At 47.5% G+C, this 22,114-nt stretch overlaps 1 protein-coding gene across 21 annotated transcripts in view; it reads left to right on the top strand.

The window, feature by feature from the left end:
* Window positions 1-21,671, top strand: part of ATXN1 (ataxin 1) — a 367,362-nt gene extending 345,691 nt beyond the window's left edge. For all 21 annotated transcript variants that reach the window (XM_074543277.1, XM_074543189.1, XM_074543262.1 and 18 more), the window contains 2 exons: window positions 6,976-9,016; window positions 16,444-21,671. In XM_074543277.1, the coding sequence (XP_074399378.1) occupies window positions 7,136-9,016; window positions 16,444-16,974 (2,412 nt within the window). In that variant the 5' untranslated portion in view covers window positions 6,976-7,135 and the 3' untranslated portion in view covers window positions 16,975-21,671. The remainder of the gene's footprint in view (window positions 1-6,975; window positions 9,017-16,443) is intronic.
* Window positions 21,672-22,114: the final 443 nt, after the last annotated feature.

The raw sequence follows: 22,114 nt of genomic DNA, 5'->3' as shown, positions 1-22,114 counted from the left end.
CCCCTTTCCGTCCTGGTGTTGGTGGGGTTGAAAGAGCACTTTGATTTATGTGAGTTGGCTCCATGGCTTCCATGCTGCCACCACAGACTCTGGATATTTGTGCTGTGGAATGCTGACTTCCTGAGCATCTTGGGTTGGTGGTCCTCATGTCCTGGCACAGCTGACTTGGGGAGCAGAGCATTGGAGGGCTTTGGCAGGCCTCTGTCAGGCTGCAAAGGCTTCAGGGTGGCATGGTGGTAAATCATCAAGCTGCTGGAGTGAGCTCCAGCCATGTGGGACTATGCAGCTGGCAGTCAGCCTGAACTGAGACCCCAGGCCTGAGCAGCCCCAGAACCTTCCTTTGTGGCTGCAGATGGAGCTGCCTCTCGTAGGGTCAGCTGAGGTGCACTTTCTGTTGTGCAGCTGAGAGACAAAGCTGCGCATCAAGCTGTGCACACTCAAATGGCTTTGCTCCAGGCTCAGACCCTCACTTAGCAGTTACACCCTTTCCTTTCCCCCACACAGGCAGAACACTGTGGAATCCAGCATTTCACCCCCAGAAAAACTTCACTGTAATCAGCACTGTCAGCTCATACATTTTTATCTGTGGATATCTGGTGCTATTTCACAAAATTCTGTTTCCTGGTGTCAAATGATGAGAAGGGAAATTTCACTTTTAGCCAATCTAACAAGTTTCTGATCTTGTGGGCTGCAGGGAAAAGCTAGAGACCTTAAGCCTGAAAGAAAGTCTCACACAGCAGAGGGGCAAGTTAAAAGAAGTAATAATAATAATAATAATAATAATAATAATAATAATAATAATAATATCCTTCACCTTTATAATTTTAATAAATCTTTTACTTGTGAACTAGTATTGTGCGTTTCAGAAGCAAGAAGCTGGGCCTGACTCCTGACATCTGAGAGCCCAGGTTTGGCATAGCAAGGGGGAGGGTTTCTGTGCCAGGGAGCGAGGGTGCTGCTGTGGGGTGGGCTGGGAGGGTGGCAGGGTGGCCAACACAGCGCACTCCAGTGTCAGCCCTGACATGGGGAGAGTTTGTGGCTCCTGGAGGAAATGCTTCCTTGCTTCCAGCCTCCCTGGCATCTTGTACTGCGTGCTCTGGTACCACCTCTCTGCAGAGCATGCTGGAAGAGGAGGGATCACCTTTGCTGAAAGCTTTTTTCTGTATAAACTAAGGATGTCGGCAGCTGTGAATCCATTTAAATCACCCACAGTACTCACAGTCCTGCAAGGCTTACATGTAGCTGCACCGCTCTGTGTGTGCACAGAAAGGACAGGAAGGTCTGCTGCACACCCAGAGCATGGAGTGACTTCTGCAGATGCTGAAAATAAGGGCATCTCTCCTGCTGCAAAATGAAGGGATGGCACCCAGATGATCTGATGGCAGAAACCTGCAAACTTCTGAAAGTTAATTCTAACTCTTCGTTCAGCAGTTAGCTTAACTAAAACCAAAGATAATTTTAGCATCATGTTCCTGTGCAGTTCACCAGCACCTATCAGGCATAATAACAATGTGTTATAACTAAGCACAGTCTAACCATAGTAGCTCAGGAGGCAAGTGCGCTACTTAGGACATGCACATCTCTCATCCTCAGAATTCAGGGCAAGTAGGAAAAACAGTTGGAAAAGACAGTTAACCAGTGGAGTAGCTTTCTAATAATCAGTTTAATCACCTGTGCTTGTGAATGGCTGTCCAGGAACTCCATCATCTGTCCGTCCTTTTGAGAATATGTCTTACATTGTTTTTTCCTCCTAAACCTTCCTCTCTCAACTCTGGTACCTACATACCTCCATTAAATTCATGGGAATGTTGAGTCTTTGGGCATCTCACATCTGGTGATGTGCTCCCTGAGGTTTGCTGATATCACTTGCTTTTTGTCTTGTGTGGAGTCTGTCTGATGTGCCAGGGGAGAGGAAGGACGTGCAGAACCGCTGCTCACTGTGCTGAAACCTGTAGCAATTTGCTGTGGCAGATTCCCAGAAGTATAATAAGAACTAACACTGCACTGCACAGTCTGTCTTGTGGATGCAGTGTTGATCAAGAATCCTTTCATTTTGGGAGGAGAATTTCAAATTTTATTAGAGGTTTTCATGTTCCTTATTAATGGATCTCTGCAGTTGGCTCTCCCGGGAATTCTGCCAGGGAGCTGTGAAACTGGTCGGGTTGGACAATAAACTCCTATAGCTATTGTTGGCCTGCGCTGAGCTGCACATGGCAGGGCTGATGGAATCTGTAGCAGCTACAACCATGAATATGTAGCTGGCAGCGGGCAGGCTGTAGAGCGGGGCGGGGAGAAAGCTGGCGTGCGGATCTGAGAGGCACAATGCAGCTGCGGAGCCCTCTGCAGCGTGTCTGCCTTTTCGTCTCTCCCAATCCGATCCTGCAAGATGCCAGCCTCCTTGGAGGGGAGGGGAGAGGTGGGACGAAGTGCCTCCCCTTGTCACTCCTTTCCAGCGCTGCCGAAATCACTCACTCGTGATAGGACGGGCGGGTGGTTTGGGGCGGGAGCATCGCGCTGCGCCGCTGCATCTGCCCGGTAACACCCGGGCATAAAGAGCCGCGTGTGGGGCTCCGCTCCGCCAATGTCGCGTTAACAGCTGCGTGCCGGGCAGGGCAACAGCGTCTGGTGGAGGAGAGACACAGTTTTTGTAGTGCATAAATGTGCACTAGATATATCTCACGGAAAAATGTGAGAGTTTGCCGGTCGTACCTGGAGCTGGAAAGTGGAAGTTGAAAGGTCATAGTACTCTGTGTGTTTTTAGGATTTGCGATCAAAGGAGCCTTTTGACAATAAGTGACTGGCTTAATTGAATGCCCCTGAAGTTGGAAGCTGACGACTGCCCCCCCCCCCCCCCTTGGGTGTTTGCCTCTTGCACCAGTCCTTCCTGCTGCTGGCACATGATGGTGTGAGCTTGCTGGCAACTCCAGAAAGGTCGGGCACCAGAGGAGGATTCAGGGAACAGATTTTTGAAGGAGGTTTAGGGACCCAAAAAAGCATGTTAGCTGCACCATGGGACAGAGAAAGTGCTTGATTTCTCAAGGCAGTGAAAGTCCCACCGTTTGCATAGCCAGGTGCTGCTGTGTTCTGTGGTTCTGGCCCCAATTTCTCTGCACCCCAAGGCTCAGTCCTGGCTGGTGGGACACAGCGTGTCGCTGTGTTTGGATGCTTGCATTGCTGGTTTTACTTTCACTGCAGTGAACTCCAGATTAATAAAGGAGGTCAGCATCTGAAGCTATAACCCAATATCCTCCCCTGTGTTTTAAATTTATTCGATTAAATAAGTAGAAAAACGTTGTTTTGGGAAACACAGTGAGATTTAAAGTGCCTTGCAAAGAGATCCTGGAGTTTTGCATGAAAATGCACATCTTGAGCTCCAGTGAGCAATCCCTCTGGGACCAGAGCAAGCCCAGATGGTGACTCCTCCAAGTGATTATTTTTCTGCCTTAAGCCTTTCCAGGAATTTGAGTGTGGGCAGACTGCCAGCGGACACTGGCTGTCCAGACAGTTTAGCAATGTTCCATGTGTACTCACTGCCAGAGATACCAAAGTCCAGCTGCTCTCCCTGATCTCTTTGTCCCTTTTACCTTCCCAGCCATAATTACACATGCCTGCACGCACGCACGCACTTGTGACACACACAGGAGCAAAAAATCACCTGGTGTTTCCTGCTCATTTGCATATCTACAAATCATGATTGACAGCTCTAAAGTTAAGGAAAGCTCCAGAGTCAGAAAAATGTCTTGAATAAAAAAAAAAAAAAAAGCATGCAAATAACAAACCCTGCGGCACACCACAGAAGGCAAGCATTCATCTTTCTAGGACAGCCAGCAAAAAACTGCTTAACCAGGTCTTGTACCTCTTACCTTTGAGACACTCTTGTTTGGGTTGTCTCCCTTTCATTGCTTCCCAAGCAAAATCAGTCCTGTCTTATCTTTACTGTTGCTGGAGCTTGAATAATGCTGAAAAGTTACTGTTTTACTTTTAGATCTTGAAGTAGAGGTAGGCTGTTTTATGCTACGTATTTCCATTTTTTGCAGATGCAGTCGTGTGTCTGTTAAGAGCTCAAAGTCTCACTGTGAAGTGCCTGGTCTTGAAAAAGTGGGGCAGTATTCACTGCTCTATGGCTGCCTCATCCCTTGTCTCCATTAAATTTATTCATTCCTCCTGTGTTCTCCAGGAGATTTTGGGCAGTCCTTTTGTTACCAGTAAAGATGTAGTCGGCCATCTGAAGAATTTACACTAAAAAAACCAAAACGCACAACCCAAAAGAGTTAGTACTTGGTATTTTTGAAGGATGTTAGCTTTAACATTGGAGGCTACCCAAACCTCAGTGGTTCAATGCTATTTAGCAGAATAAAATCTTTGCTTCAGCTCCTGCATAATGAAACTTCACCCCATTTCACAGAGCTTCATAGTACTATTTCAATGCAGAGAAGCTGAACCCAGATGCCTCGAACTTTTGGAACCACTGGTTTTGATGGGTAAACCTGGCTTACTCATCACAGCAAATGAGCCTGTCCCTATTCAGTCCCATGTACAAGCTCTCTGCTCTGTTGCAGGCAGAGAAGCCAGCCCTCTGCCTCTGCTCCCAGCTTTTCCCTGTGGTGGGAGCGTATTTAAATTCTGGATTGGCAGCTCATGTTCCAGAAGAGATTGGAGGATGGTCCAAGCCCAGCACAAGCTCCCCATGGCAGGGGGAGCAGAATGAGCACCCCATTCTGAGGATGTCCCCCCTGGGCAGCTGCCTGGGCCAGGATCTGCTGACTTACCTACCCAAGCCGACTGCCTGGGGCACAAGGCTACAGAGAGCTAAAGTTAACCAAGGATGACTGCGCAAATGTGAGCTCGGCAGTTTTATTTTTAGTCGAACTTAAAAAGAAAAATCTGTAAGTCATGTGTAATATAATAATTTTAGCTGTTGCCAAGACACACTGAGCAACTGTTAGGAGGGGGGAAGGCCCATGCTGATCGAGCAGGGCCCTGTCTCCTGGCTGCCCTCGCCGCAGCCGTGGTGCCAGGGTGATGGCGCTGACAGAGCAGGGCAGGTCAGGATAGTGCCTGGCCTGCTGCGCCCTGGGTGACACTTGCCCTTGCACATCTGAAGCTTCCCTGAGTTCTTTCATCCTCCCTATCTCCTCAAAGCCAGGGAATCTACCCTGAAACAGTGCTATACCCTCCTTCTCCAGGTCTAGCTGTTGGTGTTTCATTACTGTTTATCAATATTTAAAGAATGGAGTAATTAACTTAAGACTGATTGTATCAAACCATTAGAAGATTTGGACTTTTCCTGCAGGCTTACAGCAGCTTGGAGGACCATAAACGTAAAGAGTGCTTTTAAAGACAGGTTTAATCTGAGTCTAGTGTGTCTTCAAAGTACTTCATACACATATAAACATCAGGCTTATTGTTCATTAGAAGTGAGGCAGCAGGGAAAGAAATCCCCCAAAGGAATATTACTTGCCATAAGATAAGTATCATTACTGCTGCTCAGCATTCCCTTTAAAGTGGGCTATATCCTATTTCCATCTTCTTTCACATCCACTCTTAATTCTTTCTCTCTATTCTTCTTACATGTAATGCATGCTTTTCTTGTTGAGATGCCACTCATGCGAGGTGCATGGCTTCTCATCACCCATTCTTGAACAACTTTCAAAACAGCCAGAAATGCAGATGACAGGTGGTGGCTGGACAGCGACTGAGGAAAAGTTTCACTCTTCATGAAGGCTGATTAGGCAAGGCAAGGTTTCAGGAAGAGAGAAAATGTGAAACATGTTACAGTTACAGTATTTTCTTTAGCAGGTAATAGAAGTTAGGAAGACTGTTGCCTTTAGATGAAATCGGTAATGCGGAGAGAAAGCAACTTACTTTCTCCAACAGCAAAATCAGCCCAATATGAAACTGCGAGTTTTTACAGTGGTGGGGGCTCATGATTTGGATCAGGAAACTCAAACACACTTTTCTGAGCAGTTCTGGGCAGGTGTCCCCAAGGCTGAGGACACCTGAGTCAAACTCATGGACCTGTGGCTGTGGCCATGAGTGTGGTACCAGCAGCCTCTGTGGTGCAGCAGGGGCTAAGAAACAGTGGGGTTGGATCCTGCCAGAGATGGATATGGGGCCAGCACCTGGCTCTGGCCTACCTGCATGTGGCAGGGAGTTCCTCCCAGCAGAGTCCTGCCTGGACACCTGAATGTGAGGCGTCAGTAGCAGAGGGAGTTCAAAGCACTGGGTCAAAAAAACCCCACCAGACATCAAAAACCTGGCTCAGATCCATCCCTGGCTCTGGGCTGCTGCTGTAAATAGCTCGCGTGGCTGAGCTTCATTGCCAGACTGGGAGATGAAGCACACGTGTCCCTGTAATGAGCTGTGGTGTGGAGTGGGGACAGGAGGCAGCTGCTGCCTCCACAGCCCTGCAAGGTGTCACGTGAAGTCGCCCTGCCGGTGTCTCTGGGTTTCAGCAGTGACACACCACCTTCCCTCTGCACCACTCACCGTGGCTTGTTGCTAGCAATATTTTGTGTGTGCTTGTTCCTCAGGGATCCCTGCTGTGTGCCCATGTTGGTTTAGGGCACGTTAGGGTGAAGGCAGTGTCGTCATTGCAGGAGAAGAAGAAGCTGTAAGAACAAAGCAGGCTCCATGGAGATATGGAGGGTTTTCACAGAGAAAGGAGAATGGGCCTTGGGAAATAAATAACTGCTGCTAAATGTGCCAAGTTTTGGCCAGGTTGTTTCTGATATGTCTAATTTTTTTAATGTTTTCCTGATGCGTTAGCAGACGTGCCCAGGATTTTTCTGCTATTTACAGCATAGCTAGCTGTCAACTGCTCCTTGATGTGAGAGTGGCAATGCCTGACCATTTTTATTTTTTTTTCCAGAACTCTTTTTCCTATTTGCTGATTTAGGAGATCTGCTTATTTGTTTTCATTTCTCATTGCTGATGATATGACTTCGGTCTCCCTTGCCCACCCTTTCGTTGCAGAATCCAGAGGAGCTGTCGGAGGATCGTGGTCACAGGGAGATGATTCCTCATGAAGTCACTGGATCCCCTGCAGAAATCAAATGTGACTTTCCGTTTATCAGACTGAAATCAGAGCCAGCCAGACAGTGAAGCAAGCACAGTGGAGGGGGGACGGCGAAAGATGAAATCCAACCAAGAGCGGAGCAATGAATGCCTGCCACCTAAGAAGCGAGAAATCCCTGCCACCAGCCTGCCTTCGGAGGTGAAGCCGGTCCTGCCAAACGAAAACCACCGTGCAGATAACCTGGCATGGCTCCCCAGCACACCCAGTGGCCAGGGCTGCCTGGGGGGCCGGCACCGGCCCGGGGGCACCTCCTCGGTGGAGGCAGGCTTGCAGCAGGGTTTGCACAAGTCACTGTCTGCAGGGATGGACTATTCCCCGCCGAGCGCGCCCAGGTCCGTTCCGGCCTCTACCACTCTTCCCACGGTGTACTCGCCCGCCCTCTCCCAGTCAGGGACCCCCGTTTCCCCCGTGCAGTACACTCACCTGCAGCACACCTTCCAGTTCGTCGGGCCCCAGTACAGCGGATCGTACACCGGATTCATCCCCTCGCAGCTGATCTCCCCAACGGCCAATTCTGCGACCGGCGCCGTGGCGGCGGCCACCGCTGTTGCAACCACTCCATCCCAGCGCTCCCAGCTGGAGGCTTATTCCACTTTGCTGGCCAGCATGAGCGGCTTAAGCCAGCAGGGGCACAAAGTTGAGCCGCACCTGGTCAGGACGCCTGGACTGATCGCTGCTGGGTCTCCTCCGCCCACCCAGCAGAACCAGTACGTCCACATTTCCAGCTCTTCCCAGAGCACTGTCAGAAACGTCTCTCCTCCAACCATCCCAGTCCCCCTGCACCCACATCAGACAGTGATCCCGCACACCCTCACCCTTGGCCCTTCCTCCCAAGTGGTGGTGCAGTACACTGACTCGGGGGGCCACTTTGTCACCAGGGATGCCCCCAAGAAACCCGAGAGCAGCCGGCTGCAGGCGATGCAGGCCAAGGAGGTACTGAACGGCGAGATAGAGAAGAGCCGGAGGTACGGCATTTCGCCTTCTGCCGACATGGGTCTAGTCAAAGCAGGCAATAAACCAGCTCCCCATCACTATGAGACCAGGCACGTGGTGGTCCACTCGAGCCCCGCTGAGTACGGCGTGCGGGATTCCTCAGGTGTCCGAGCCTCTGTCATGGTGGTCCCCAACAGCAGCACGCCCACGGCGGACATGGAAGTGCAGCAGGTCGCCAACCGTGAGACCTCTCCTTCAGCCCTCAACGACAAGGGAAGTTTGCACTTAGGAAAGCCAACCCACCGGTCCTATGCCTTGTCTCCGCAGCAGGCTCTGGGCCACGAGGGCGTGAAGGCGGTGGCCACGCTGTCCCCTCACACCGTCATTCAGACCACCCACAGCGCCTCCGAGCAGCTCCCCGTGGGGCTGCCGGCGACAGCTTTCTACACCGGCACCCAGCCGCCGGTGATCGGCTACCTGAGCGGCCAGCAGCAAGCCATCGGCTACCCCGGCAGCCTGCCGCAGCACCTGGTGATCCCGGGCACACAGTCCCTGCTGATTCCGGTCGGCAGCGCGGACGTCGAGCCGTCAGGAGTCACGCCCGCGATTGTCACGTCGTCTCCTCAGTTTGCAGCAGTGCCTCACACGTTCGTCACCACCGCCGTCCCCAAGAGCGAGAACTTCAGCGCGGAGCCCCTCACCACCCAGCCTGCCTACCAGGCCACCATGGTGCAGGCGCAGATCCACCTGCCCGTGGTGCAGTCCATCGCCTCCCCTGCCGCCGCGCCCCCCACGCTGCCCCCTTACTTCATGAAGGGGTCGATCATCCAGCTGGCCAACGGGGAGCTGAAGAAAGTGGAGGACTTGAAAACAGAAGACTTCATTCAGAGCGCGGAAATCAGCAACGACCTGAAAATAGACTCCAGCACTGTGGAGAGGATCGAAGACAGCCATAGCCCGGGCATCGCCGTCATACAGTTTGCCGTGGGGGAGCATCGAGCACAGGTAATGGCATCGCGTGAGGGGCTGGGGGGTTGGACTGGGGTGCATGCTCTGGCCCTCCAGGCCACACCTGCTTTGGATCCACTTGGGCTTGGTTCTTCATCCATCTGTTGTTCAAATTGTAGACCAAAAATCGTCCCACTCACTGTGCAGGGAGGAGCCATCAGGTCACACTGGTGATAGATGTAGACTCTTGGATATCAAATGGGTCTCTTTTATAGCTGGGGAACTCACAGGAAGACTTATGTGATTTTCATGGGTTTTGATTAAAATACCAGATAATGTAAGGAGTATGAAAGGTTACATTTTTCATTTTGATAGGTGATTTTTACAATTCACACCAGAAGGGTTGTGATAGAATCAGATCAAAACTGACCCTAAAGAGATAGGTTGGGCACAAGGCAGTGAATTTCCATGGCTTAAAAACTTGGAGTTGCCTGGTAATAATTCTCATGCACATAAGCTACTGAAATGCACTTCAGAGTTTTTCTGAAGGTTTGCTTGAAGGTGGTTTTAACATTGCATGGCTCATGTAAACTCTGTGGTCAAGTGCAATTTGGGAGGAAAAACTGTCTAGGTGTCTGGGCAGGCTGTGCTTCTGACCTCTGTTTCTCTGTTTGCAAAGCAGGAAGAAAACCTGTAACTTTCCAGAGGTGTTTTTAGGTTGAGAACAAGTGGATATTCCTGATGCTTTTGATCCATTTTCTGAGCAATTTAGATTCTGTTGGTTGATGCTGAAAAGTTCAGATGTACTGTGCAGCATTTGGCTTCCTGGAGGTACTCAGTTTAGGTAATCCTGCTGCAAATCTTTTTGTTTTGGTGTGAGTGCTGTGAGCTCCACCATCTGCACCTCTGATGCTGCAGCCTCAGCACTGGAGAAGCAGAATGAGAGAGAAGGAGAATGAGAGGAACTGGGCACAGGTAGGGAGGGGCACAGGTAGTAACACACCTCAGGCTGATGGTTTGGAGGAGGAAAGCAAACAGTGGTGGTACTGAGGAGCAGATCACACAGAAAATTTCTTACAGTCTCAGCAGCCTGTGGCCTGTCCTTTCTCAAGACTGCACACACGGTGAATCACTACATGTGGCATATCCTCCTTCTCAAGTCAAACAGGTATATTCCCTGTGTGGGATTGTTCCTGCATGTGCCTGCATCGGCACAGCTGATTGAAGTCGAGCCTCTCGTGCTTCCAGTATAGAGACTCGATTTTTTTCCCCACTGCTTAACTGTATTTTGGTGCATCTCAGGTTAGAGGAACTGTCCTTGGATAAGGACCAGTTACTATAATTTGCCATGGTGCCTTGAATAATGAGATTTCAAAACTAGCAATCTCCACTCTGCAATTTTCATCTTGCACACATTTCTCTGCCTGCAGCCAGGCCATCGGTGTCTGCACAGAAGAAGGGGTACAAATGAGCAGATAGCGTTTGTGTCATGTCTCGGTCACAGCCCTGTCAAGGCAGGCAAGGGACTGCGGTCCCGGGAAGAGCTGCTCTTTTGCAGGGGGTGGAGTGCCATCCTCTGGCAGAAAGGGAGCAAGTCCGAGGCTCTGCACATGCAGGGCCTGGCACACGGGTCTCACCCAGCAGTGTCACCTTACAGAGAAGCCTATCGGGAGCAGGCTGACATCATCGCAGCCGAAATACTCCCCAGCTGTGTTTCCCACCGGGGATGCTTCCAGAATGGAGGGCGAGTCACGTAGAGATATGATTAGAACGAGGGTTTAATTTAGGTTTCCTGCAGATTCCAGGACTTGGGTCTCTTCCCAGATCAGCTGTGTCCCTGCCTAGCAGGGACTACTGCTGGTTTTCCTTTGCCTTTGGGAGGGGGGAGAGAAAGAGAGAGAGCGGATGCATTTCTACATTCTTGAAGTCTCTGACCTCACCCTTAGCCTGCCGTGGTGCTCTGGAAGCATTCAGCCTTATTTGCAGGTGTGCAGCAGTCATTACTCCTTAGAAAATTGCCTGTGTGAAGAGGCTTAGTCTTCTCTCTGAAAGAGCAGCACTTTGTGGAGCTGCTCTGAGCACCAGCACTGTGGTGCTGCCGTGCTGAAATGGAGCTCTTGACTCTGGAGTGCAGGGGGATAGAGCTGTGTGTGTAGTGCAGCTCCACAAAGTATTTCATTACAATTGACTTTCACTTGCATACGTGCTTCTGCAGGGAGAGAGCTTTTCGAGTGGTATTACCAAGGGAGTGTAACTTGTAAAGAGTAAGTGCCATACAGAAATAGGGTTGTTATCATTAGCTTTGGCTCACTTACTTACTCCTCTCAGGGATCGCTGGGAAGTTATTATAATATTGATGAATCTGTATTTCCAAGCTCTGTGCAAACAGTAGCTAATTTTCTCACCAGTTGAGGGACAGAGGTAGGAGGTTATTTTCAGCTGAGCGTATACCCCTGCCATGTAAACAGGGCAGCTGCTCCTGTGTCGTGTCACTGCCAGCCCACAGCTGGCCCTGCCCAGCACAGCACCTAGGCAGAAAGGTGTCATCTTCCCTGTTTTTCCAGTCCTCCAGTCACCTAGAAAATCCATCCTTCTTCCAGGTATGGAAACCTAGAGGAAAATCAACACACCTGAAGGTCTTAGTAACTGAAATAAATTAACTAACTGTCTTTACCCCTGGAGAGATGCTAGGTTTCCATTTCACAGCATCCCAGCTCTGGATTAACAAGTCAAGTAAGTATCATCTGGGCCAGAACATAAAGTCCAGCTGCTGCTCCTGTGCATTCAAGGTGCCTAGAAGATAAGACCCATGGATCTACATCTCTTTGGAATACCATATATTATTTTTGTAATAAGAATTTCACCATGATTATGTATTATAGAATTATAGAATTATAATTATGTGTTATAGAATTTCATCACCTGTCTATCCTTTTCCTGCCAGGAGAACACAGAAGCAAGTAATTCACCTCCCTTGATGTTGAGGTCAAAGCACACAGACTATGCAAAATAAGTTCTCTGAAATGCTACACTTCAGTTCCTAATAATTTCTAAAGTATAGATTAAATGGAAAAGATGAGCATGCAGTTCTTAATTTCCCTTAAAAAAAAAAAAAAAAACAAACAGCCAAACCAAACCGGAATCAACACCACTAGAGATGGGAAAGTCCCATTAGAGTATGCAGTTATTAGCCCTAACTAGTTTAGTTTAGTGCATCTGTTTTTAGACCATCATCTAGTTCAGTTTTCCCCTTACATCTTTCAATGCACACACAAATGGTTATTTTTTCTTTGAGCTCCCCTTTTCATTATCCTTGTCACCGTAACAGACACAGAAAGAGATGTTGACTCAGTTCACTGCTGCAGATAGAGATCTCTGCCAGCCTTCCCCTCATGTGATCTCTGTGTCCCCTGGTCACAGGACAGTAAGTCCTTTTGTCTGCAAGTGATGGGTGGCTGTGGTCTGTCCTCACGTTCCTGAGCTCTGGGAGTGCAGCAGATGACAGAGCTCATGTGATGAAGGCGGCAGCCTGTGGTCTGCTGGAGGAGAGGCGGCTTCTCTTGGGAAATGACGGCATTGCGTGACTGCAGGGAGCAGCAGGCAGCCCCTGCCGTTCCAGCCCTGCCTGCCTTTGCCATAGAACAGGGGACTGAACTGGGTACATGCAGCCCTGGGGCCCAGGCAGAGCCTGCTCTGGAGAGTGGTTCCACGGCACGAGGTGCTGCCTGCAGCCCCAGAAATCCACTCTTGTGAAGGCATCGGAGTGTAGGGAGAACAGTAGAAGTCCTGAAGTTTCTGACTAGGGGAGGTTGTGTGGGAGCAGGGCACTGCAGAGGCTCCTCTCTGTGAGGAGGAGGGCTTCTATTCTGTGAATTCATCCAGTTGTTTTTTGGGCCCGAGAAGCCTTTCAGCACCCAAAGCAAGGCCTTCAGTGGAGAGCTCTGCTGCTTAATTGCACATTGTTTCCAGAACTGCTTCCTTCTCTTTGTTTCCAACCTGCCACTCCTAGTTTCATCACATTTTAATAGCATTATGGAAAAAAACCACTTTTTTGGAAAATGCATGTTTACATTTATTAAAATATTGTTCACATGAACCACTTTCATTAGGCACCTTTTGCTTTCGTGCTTGTTATTTTGGTTGCAGCAGCGAGGCCCAAAACTAAAGTTGTGTTTCTCAGTGATGGGAAGGGTGTTTCCTGGGCATCAGATCTTCCAGCCCCTAGTATAAGTATTCCAGCTCCACATGGGATTTCTTAAGCTGTCTTAAGCCTGTCCTGCCTACTGAGTTTGGCTGAGAAATAAAAATTACAAAGAGTTATAGAAAGTTTCAGTTTTCAGTGGCTGCACTGAAGAGTTTTGGCTGCTTTCACTAATCAGTGTTAACAAATAGAAATAATAACTTACTTAGCTTGCAATGGAGCCTCAGTATGCTTTGAGAGGAATCAACATGCTTTGTTTCTTACTTTATCCTCTTACTAGTAGGTAGAAAAGTTCCAAATTTCCTTCTCTCCTATAATAATTGCGGGGGCAAATACTGGGGGGTTGGAGGGAAGCTTTTAAAATAAAGGGGTTTGTCTTTTAATGCAATGGTCAGAAAAAATTTTGTGGGGGTGTTTTTACTGAACTTTCACACTTCAAAGTTCTTAAACTTGTTTTTAGAGAATGGTTGCCTCAAATCCCTCCTTAGCTGAACCCAGAAGCAGACAGCTCAAACAGGGCTTCATAATCCATGAGGGAACTTCCCCATTTCAAATCAAAAGTGGTACATGCACAGTGTGACCAGATCGTGGGGATTCTAGCATTCCACCATCTTTGGTGTTATTCATGATCACCACCATCAATTCTGGTATGTGTTTCAGTGATCAACCCTTCAGACAAGTGTTTTGGATACTACATTTAAAAAAAAAATGATAATGTGTGGTGGAAATGTGTTGACATCAAAAGGAACTTGTGTGTTGGTGAGGATGATGCACACAACCAAGTATGATTCCCATAGATACAAATAGCTTCTGACAGGAATGGAAAAGTGGAAAAGGAAAGAAAAAAAATGAGCAGGCAAGAAGGAAGAAAGATATGAGAAAAAGCAATATAAAGGAGAAAGCTTTGTCCACCAGATGATCCATGCTTGGAGACAGCCTACAGTTCTTGTGTAGACAGCAGCTTCCATATAAGTCCATGGGAGATTCTGGATACTCATTACTTCTCCTGATTAGACTCCAGGTAAACTGAGATGCATATGTGTGGAATAGGATCCCAAGCTCTGGGCAAATATTTCTGCAAATCCTCATGCTGGAGTGTTTCTATCCAGTGACATGAAGGGCTGGGGCTTTCATGGGTACCTCACTCCAGTTTCTCCATAGTTCAGAGCTTAAACCAGGGCTCAGATCAGGTCCCTTTCCACTACTGCAGTGTGTGTAGTTTGTTGGCAAATAGTTCTTGTTGGAAAAGGTTTAGAATGACAAAAATTGATGTAGTGTCTTACACTTCTAAACTGCTCCTTTTGAAATTCCGTGTACAGTGGCTTACTGTGTTGGGCAGGTGGAGTGGCAGGATAATGGATGCAGTGTTATCCACTGGCCTAGTTGCAGAAGTGCATAGCATATATTTATAGACTCAATTAGGTTTTTCCAACAGAATCAACCCTCCATAAACAGCAGTTTATGGCTGCTAGTGCATGGCATGCACATAGTCAGAGACACCGTCAACATCCGGTGGGAATCATTGGTTTCCTGCTTCTGGAGCTTCTATCTCTGAGCTGTCAGATATTCCTGAGCAAGTCTTGTTGCCCAAAAGGGCTGTGGAGCTGGTGGGGTGTGAGGGGCACTACCAGGGGCCCTGCTTGCAGGGAGAGCAGCTGTGGGGGTGGCACTGCTAGCAGGGAAGGGGCAGGGCTGCTGGGGGCCGTGCTTCCATAGAGCCCAGCCTCTTCTGTGAGACAGACAGACAGACAGACAGACCGTGCAACTCCATCCCAAGGCTCACACGTAACATTATGAACAGATGTGTTGGAACTCTGGAGTGCAGTGTGCATCTCAAACTGCTTCTGTGTCAAAATGCATTTTTAATGGTGCAAAGCCATGCTGGGTGTGACAGAGTTACTCGTTCCAGGGGTGAGAGGGTTTCACAAACCTGCTGTGATCTTCCTTTTAAGTGAGTCTGTGGTCCTGGAGAGGGAAGACTCTCCAGGCAGCTGGTGCAGTCTGTGGCTGCTGAATGGCTCAGAAATGAGGTGAGCACATGTATTCAGGTGATCCTTTTGCCCCTACCAAATTAGGGTTACACCATCAGAGTGGGATTGTGCCCCCATGCCTGAGAAGAGCTCCAGAGGACACGAGGCCTGTGGGAGCAGAGCAGTGGGTATCTGTCTCCAGCACAAGCCAGCCTCTTACAGTCACAGACCTCACTGATGTGACAGGCAGCAGTTAAAAGCACGTGCCAAGTTTTTAAGAAGTATTAGTCAGAATTTCCTGCTCTCTCTGTAGTGGGCTGGGGAGGGGGGGTGTCAGCCCCATGGGTTGAGAATCACATGAGTCCACATCAAGTGTTTGAGCCTGCAGTGAGTGCTGGACTGCTACCACGTGCAAAGATAAGTGGGTATTTTATCATGGTTTTATCAGGTGTTTTTTATCATGTTGGGGCCTCAAGGCCCAGCATTTGCAAGGTCAGGGAGCAGGAGGCACCTGCTGTTGGTCTGTTCTGGCCATGGCAGCTCCCCATAAGATGGTTAGGTAGGATTCCTAACCAGATGTGTCTTTAAAGTGGGGTGAAGCAGAGGGAAAGGGGAACCACAGGAGGAGGAAAGATGACCACCTCCCTGAGGAAGTGCAGGAGATAAACTCTGCAGCAGAGTGGAAGACCATGTGTGAGAAGGGAAGAAACTGGACTGGTAACAGACTGCTGGGGGAAGGCAGGCTCTCATTTGCTGCTCTTAATGGCTACAACTTTGTGTGTGCTCGTGGCCTTCCCCTGACAATCAGAGTACCTTCACCCTTTCACGCTGCTCAGTGAGTGCGTGTTCAGACAGAGGTCAGGATGACATTCCTGTGATCACTTAGGAAATCTTATGTCAGAACTGAGAGCTTCTCTTGGCCCATCCTCTGGTTGGAAAGGGTCTTTAGATTTAAATTACAGTTCTAGGTACCACAAGGGGATGGTAGGAAACAGTTGGCCAGACACTGAAGCTGTTTGAACTCTTACGCCTGTCTGAATGGCTGGAAAAAGGTAAAGCTTGATTCCTGGTGAAGTTTGTTCTATGAAGTACTGAGCTCAGAGAAAGTATTAAGAGCTGGGTGACAAGAGCTGGCGTGAAGTCTGGTGACCAATATTCTGATTTTGCAGAAACTGAACATCGCCTTGGCAATTCCAGCTTTATCCCTCTCCCCTGTGGCAAGCACTGCACGTGTGTGAGGGCTCATGGAGTGATCTCATGCTCTCCCCTCTCTCTCCCTCTGTCTTCCTGTGTTGTCCTGTCTCTTTTTGCAGGTCAGCGTGGAAGTCTTGGTAGAATACCCTTTTTTTGTATTTGGACAAGGCTGGTCATCGTGCTGCCCTGAAAGAACCAACCAGCTCTTTGATTTGCCATGCTCCAAACTCTCAGTGGGGGACGTCTGCATATCGCTCACACTCAAGAACCTGAAGAACGGCTCTATTAAAAAGGGCCAGCCCATGGACTCAGCTAGTATCTTGCTGAAGCATTCAAAGAATGACAGTCTAGCTGGAAGTAGACACAGGTATGCGGAGCAGGAAAACGGGATTAATCAGGGAAGCGCACAGATGTTAGCTGAGAACGGTGAACTGAAGTTTCCGGACAAAATAGGATTGCCTGCAGCACCTTTGCTCACCAAAACAGAACCCAGCAAGCCCCCAGCAACAAGGAAGAGGAGGTGGTCAGCCCCCGAAACACGAAAACTAGAGAAATCAGAAGAGGAGCCACCTTTGACTCTTCCCAAGCCTTCTTTTATTCCTCAGGAGGTTAAGATTTGCATTGAAGGTCGATCCAACGTAGGAAAGTAAAAGTTGTTTGGGGAAAGGAAATTAGGCTATCCCTTGTCATTTTTATCCAGATTACTGTACTGTAGACTAAATAACCCAGTATTTACATGTTATCATCTTATTTTAGGTTTATGTTATAACCTTGTTGTTATAGTTGCAGCTGGTATTATGCAGGAGACTGGTGCATATGTTTTTCCACAAGTGTTTGTCAGTGACTAGGTTTATCGAGAGCTACAGAAGGGGCAGTATCTGCTTCACACACCCTTAGTGGAAATGAATGTGTTGTCATGGCTCCTGTTTTCTAACACCTCGTGTAGGACAGGGTCCAGCTGTGATTTTGTTTTCTTTTCATCGCTTTGTGTTTGTTTTGTTGTTCTGGTTCCTGTTCTAGTTTTTTTGGGGGGAGGTGAGGAGAAGGGAACTGTAGCAGAGGTGTGTGTCGAACATGGGGTGTGTGTGCGTGTGCGTGTGGGTGTGGGTGCGTGCCAGCCCCCAGGGCGGGACAGCCGCTCTCTGGCGGGTCGGTGATGAGGTTTCCTCACCCCAGGTGGATGCTGAGGACACAGCCAACCCTTGGGTGTGTTACTGAAAAGGATCAGACAGTCTCTGATGTTTTCAACAACAAGCCAACTCTTACTCAAGGCTCTGCTATACATATATATATATATATATATATATATGTGTGTGTATATATATATATATATATATATATATTTGTGTGTGTGTATATGTATATATATATTTTTCCCCCATGGGGTCTGACTGCACTGATTTTTATTCCTAAAGCAAACTGCCACACCACATTTCCTTTCTGCTTGCTAGTGCAGTTCCATTGCCCAGAGTCAGCGACGGCGGGGCTGTCCAGAGCCTCGACCGCAGGGTTTCCCTTGAGGGAGGGGGGTGGGTGGGTGGGTGTGTGCGTGTGCCTGGGTGTGCCTGGGTGTGTGTGGGTGTGCGTGGGTGTGCGAGGAGGCCTCTGGCTCTGCAGATGCGCCTGGCTCAGGCTCACTCCTGTTTCTGTGCAGTGTTAGACAAATCGACCGGGTTATGCCATTGACATTTGCTTCCACAAGGTAGATGCAGACTGCCCCTTTGAGATCACAGGCATCCATCGTTTGCAGTTAGGTTGCAAATCTTTGTCTTTAACTCTAGTACTGGTTTTAGTTCTTGGTTATGGACAACTGGTGCCACTTTTTTCAAATTGCGGTGCGTGACACAGAAATCCGCTGTTGAAGATGAACCTAGAATGTCTTTAAGCACTTAAAATGCTGTTCACACTTTATTGCTGAGCATCCTGGTCTAACACTCAGTACGTACTGTATATCACTTTAATCTGCTCGGAAAGCAACAACAACAAACAAACAAATCTCTTCAACACTGTAACTACATGCAACTATGTAAAGTTTTCTCACAGGCAAGATGCTGAAAGTTTTAATGTGGTTTCAAAGGGATGAATGTGAATTATTGAACTAGTATGTGACAGTCATTGTCCACAAAGGACTACTTAATAGGAGGCACTTTTTAAACTTTAATGCTTGAGAAAGAGTTAAAGGCATATGCGAGCTGACATAATAAAAAAGAAAAAAAAGAGAAAGGAAAAAGGAAAGAGGAAAAATCATTGTCCAGTGTTTTTGAAAAAGATGGACTTTAAAGAATCTTGCAATTTGCACATCTTGAGTTTATCATTTGTGTGGTATTCCTGCAGTTTTTACCTAATAATGTTGTGGGGTGGGGGGGTCTGAAAGAGCATAAACAAATGTAGCAATTACTCACTAACCTGCCTACGCTCTAGGCCATTTCATAGGGTTATGTTCCTTTCAGAGTTCATTTTTGGTCTTTCTACCTTATCAGCCACACAGAACCAGGTCCTACCGGGACACCTCTGAGAATTTTTCTTCAGACTTGCTGAGAGAGTTTTCCAGAAAAAAACCCATTTCTATAAGTAAGCAAGGTGTTTGTTTGTTTTGAAAACAAACCTATTGTTATTTTATTATTTTTATTATTATTATTATTTGTTATTTTAATTGCATCATTTTCCATTGGAAAGGCGACATTTCAGGAGTTTGGTACAAACCAAGTGGGAGCGGGGGGATTCAAGCATTCAGACTTTTCTTTCCCCAGGTAGGGCCGGATCCTCTGAGGTGCTGTGCACCCAACCTCCTGCACAAGCCTTGGGGAGGTGCAGCATGAAGTGTGTCGGGGCTGAGTGCTGAAGCCTGTTGCTGCTTCTTGGAAGATCCCAGTGGGATTGCAGTGGGATCGCACTTGGGCCCTCTGTGAGCAAGCGTTCGTGTCGTCGTTTTTGGTTGGCGAGTTCCCATCCTCCAGGTAGTTTTGGAGAAGCTGTACTCATAGGGAGAACAGGAAATCAAAGTCCGTCATTAGAAACACAGTAACCTAAAGTGAACAAATTTATTTAAAGTCTTGTTTTCCCTCTCCCCTGAAATACAGTGCTTTTCTTTGAGAGAAGAAATGTTAACCCCAAACCCCATCTTTGACTCTTGTTACTTGTTACTTGAAATTTAGCTCACACCAGACCTAATTGTTTTTATACCATATTCTGGGGTGCACCAAAAAGTTGAAATATGTTTAAAATAGCTTGAAACTTTTTTTGAATTTCCTTGAATTTTATTAACCTCTCGGCGGGCTACCAAATAGCTGAGTGGGTTTCTTCTCACAATCACACAGCTTAGTTAGTGCTTATTTGTTAATATTTCTGCTCAGAGAAGTTGCTTAATCTTCCATATACTCTGCTCAGGGCACTTGCAATTTATTGTTTCTTTTTGTTTCCTGGTTGTTTTTTTTTAAGCTTTGATGGTAAAGGAATAGAAAGAATTATAGATTTTAGTTCACAGTCTTACCACTATTTCTGTACTTCACGTGTACTTAGAAAAAAAGAAATCTCAAGTAAAACCATACACATACACATTTGTGGTCAATAAGGAAGCAGGGGCTATTAAACTGACTGGATCTATTCAACTAACACTAAAAAAAAAAAAATAAAAAAATACATTTGGAGCAATAGGAATGTATTAGTTCTGTGCTTGTATTTCAGACTGAGGAATTCTGAAATAACTGGTTCTTTCCAAACAATTGTCCCCTTCCATGCTTTAGCTTTTGTAGGATGTGCAATACTTCACGTGCCAACTTAGACTCACCTGTGCGGTGTTAGCTAGATCTCATACCCACTTCTGATTTCCCCTGGTTTTGTCTCTTCTGAGTTCTTTCTTTCTACCTTTCTCCCTGCCCCCCTCCCCCCTTAATAAGTCCCTCCCTGTCCTCCCCCCTCCAAAAACCCGCACCATATTAAGGGTATAAGATTCCTTGCCCCGGGAAACACGAACCCATTTTGTATTTGTTGTTTAAAGAGATCCAGAAAGAAAAAAAACAAAAAGGAAAAAAAGAGATGTATTCATGTCTACATGGCATCCAGGGAGAGGGTGGCACTCACCATATGCCGAGTGGCACCTTCTGCCTGGGCACACAGGAGCTGGCTCCCACCAGGGCCAAGTCCTTTGCAAGGCAGGGCTTTGCCTTTGCCTCTGGCACTGAGCATCCCTTGTGGTGCAGCCCCAGGCCCGGGAGTGCCATCGATCCCCAGGGCAGGTGCAAACACCACTTGCAAGCACGGGGATGCTGAGGTGAAGCTGAAGGAGGAGGCTCTGCCCCTGCTCTGCGTGGCGGCCGCTTTGCAATAGTAACTGAGAGCAGTTTTCTTTTTGTCTGTTTGTTCCTTTCCTTTTGTAGCAGGCCTCTTTAGTTTACAACGAAATGCATACAATCACCAAGAAATTAGTCAGGGCAAAGAAAAATAAAACAAGAACCTCTTTATAGGGATTTCTTAAAAAAAAAATCTATTTGTCTATCTATCTATCTATCTATCTATCTATCTATCTGTCTGTCTGTCTATCTATCTATCTATCTATCTATCTATCTATCTATCTATCAATCTATTTATATATCTCTATATATACAGTGACTGTTCCTTATAGCGTCTAACTTAGGCATTGTTTCAGTTTGTCTGGGCCACATCGTGGGGAATTTGAGTTTGATGTCACTTACCTCGAGTCCTCTGGTCGAGACCCGAATTGGAGTCGCTGTTGACCTATTCTACCATTTTGTACCTTGCCCTTAGACTTCTTTCCCTCAAAGACGCAGACCTCGGGAGGAGGGGAGGGACACACGTTCCTTTTTTCATTCCTTTAATTCCTTTGTCCCACTGTCGCTTCGTTCGACCTGTCGTTCCCGTCATTTTCTCAGCATGGGGAAGTGACATCACTACTCTTGTTTCCCTTAAATCAAGGAACATTTAGAAACCTTTCACACCTTTTACTCAGGGATGGGGCTGGTGTATGTGTGGTACACTGATGTGACCAGAAGCAGCACTTTTACTGCTCCGGAGTAGGGATGTACAATGTTACAGACAAGTTTGGATTTCCTGCATCTCATAGTTTAAACTTTGTAGATCTCATTTAGATTGCAATACAAAAGCAGCAGGGTCAGCATGAACTGTAGCTGTTGGTTACCATGAAAATACACTCTCTGCAGAGATTTATATTACTTTAAAGTGTGTTGCCAGTAGTAAAAAGGAAATGGTGAAATTCTGTTAATTCTTGCAACTACTTAAAAAAAAAAAAGCCTACGTCAAGGAGAGCGAATTCTCAATCTTTTTAAACACTAATAGTGTTGTTTCAGAGTGGCTCTTGGTGCAATGCTCTGCATGTCATGGGACACAGTTCTGCAAAAGCTTATACGTGTGTGCATGGGAGGTCTGGGCTGGCCAGCAAAGGCTGCTCAGGGGCTTGCTGTAAAGCACATGCATAAATCTTTGTGGAACTGAAGCGTGGTTCAATCAGGGCCGGATCCTGGCCTTAACTGGGCAGTTGGAAAAATGTTGGGGTTGACCAGGGCAGAAGCCTTGGGCAGGTAGAGGGGATTTGGCCCATTGAAACTTGACAAATGGCAGAATGAGATATGCACTCGTACAGTTTCCATTTCTTCCCTCCCCATCATCACAGGTAGCAGCAGAGTCCACTGTGAGCTCTGGCCAGTGTTGATGTGAAAAGCAAGGGGAACATGCCACCAGAGTGGAGGCAGTAATTTCCTTTTCTCTGGTTTTTCCAACCCTCCCACTCTCCCAAATCCTGTAATACATAGCAAA

This window comes from Zonotrichia albicollis, chromosome 1 (genome assembly GCF_047830755.1).
Source record: "Zonotrichia albicollis isolate bZonAlb1 chromosome 1, bZonAlb1.hap1, whole genome shotgun sequence".
NCBI lineage: Eukaryota > Metazoa > Chordata > Aves > Passeriformes > Passerellidae > Zonotrichia > Zonotrichia albicollis.
The sequence above is the reverse complement of the archived record's forward strand: the minus strand, read 5'-3'. Positions and strand labels throughout refer to the sequence as shown.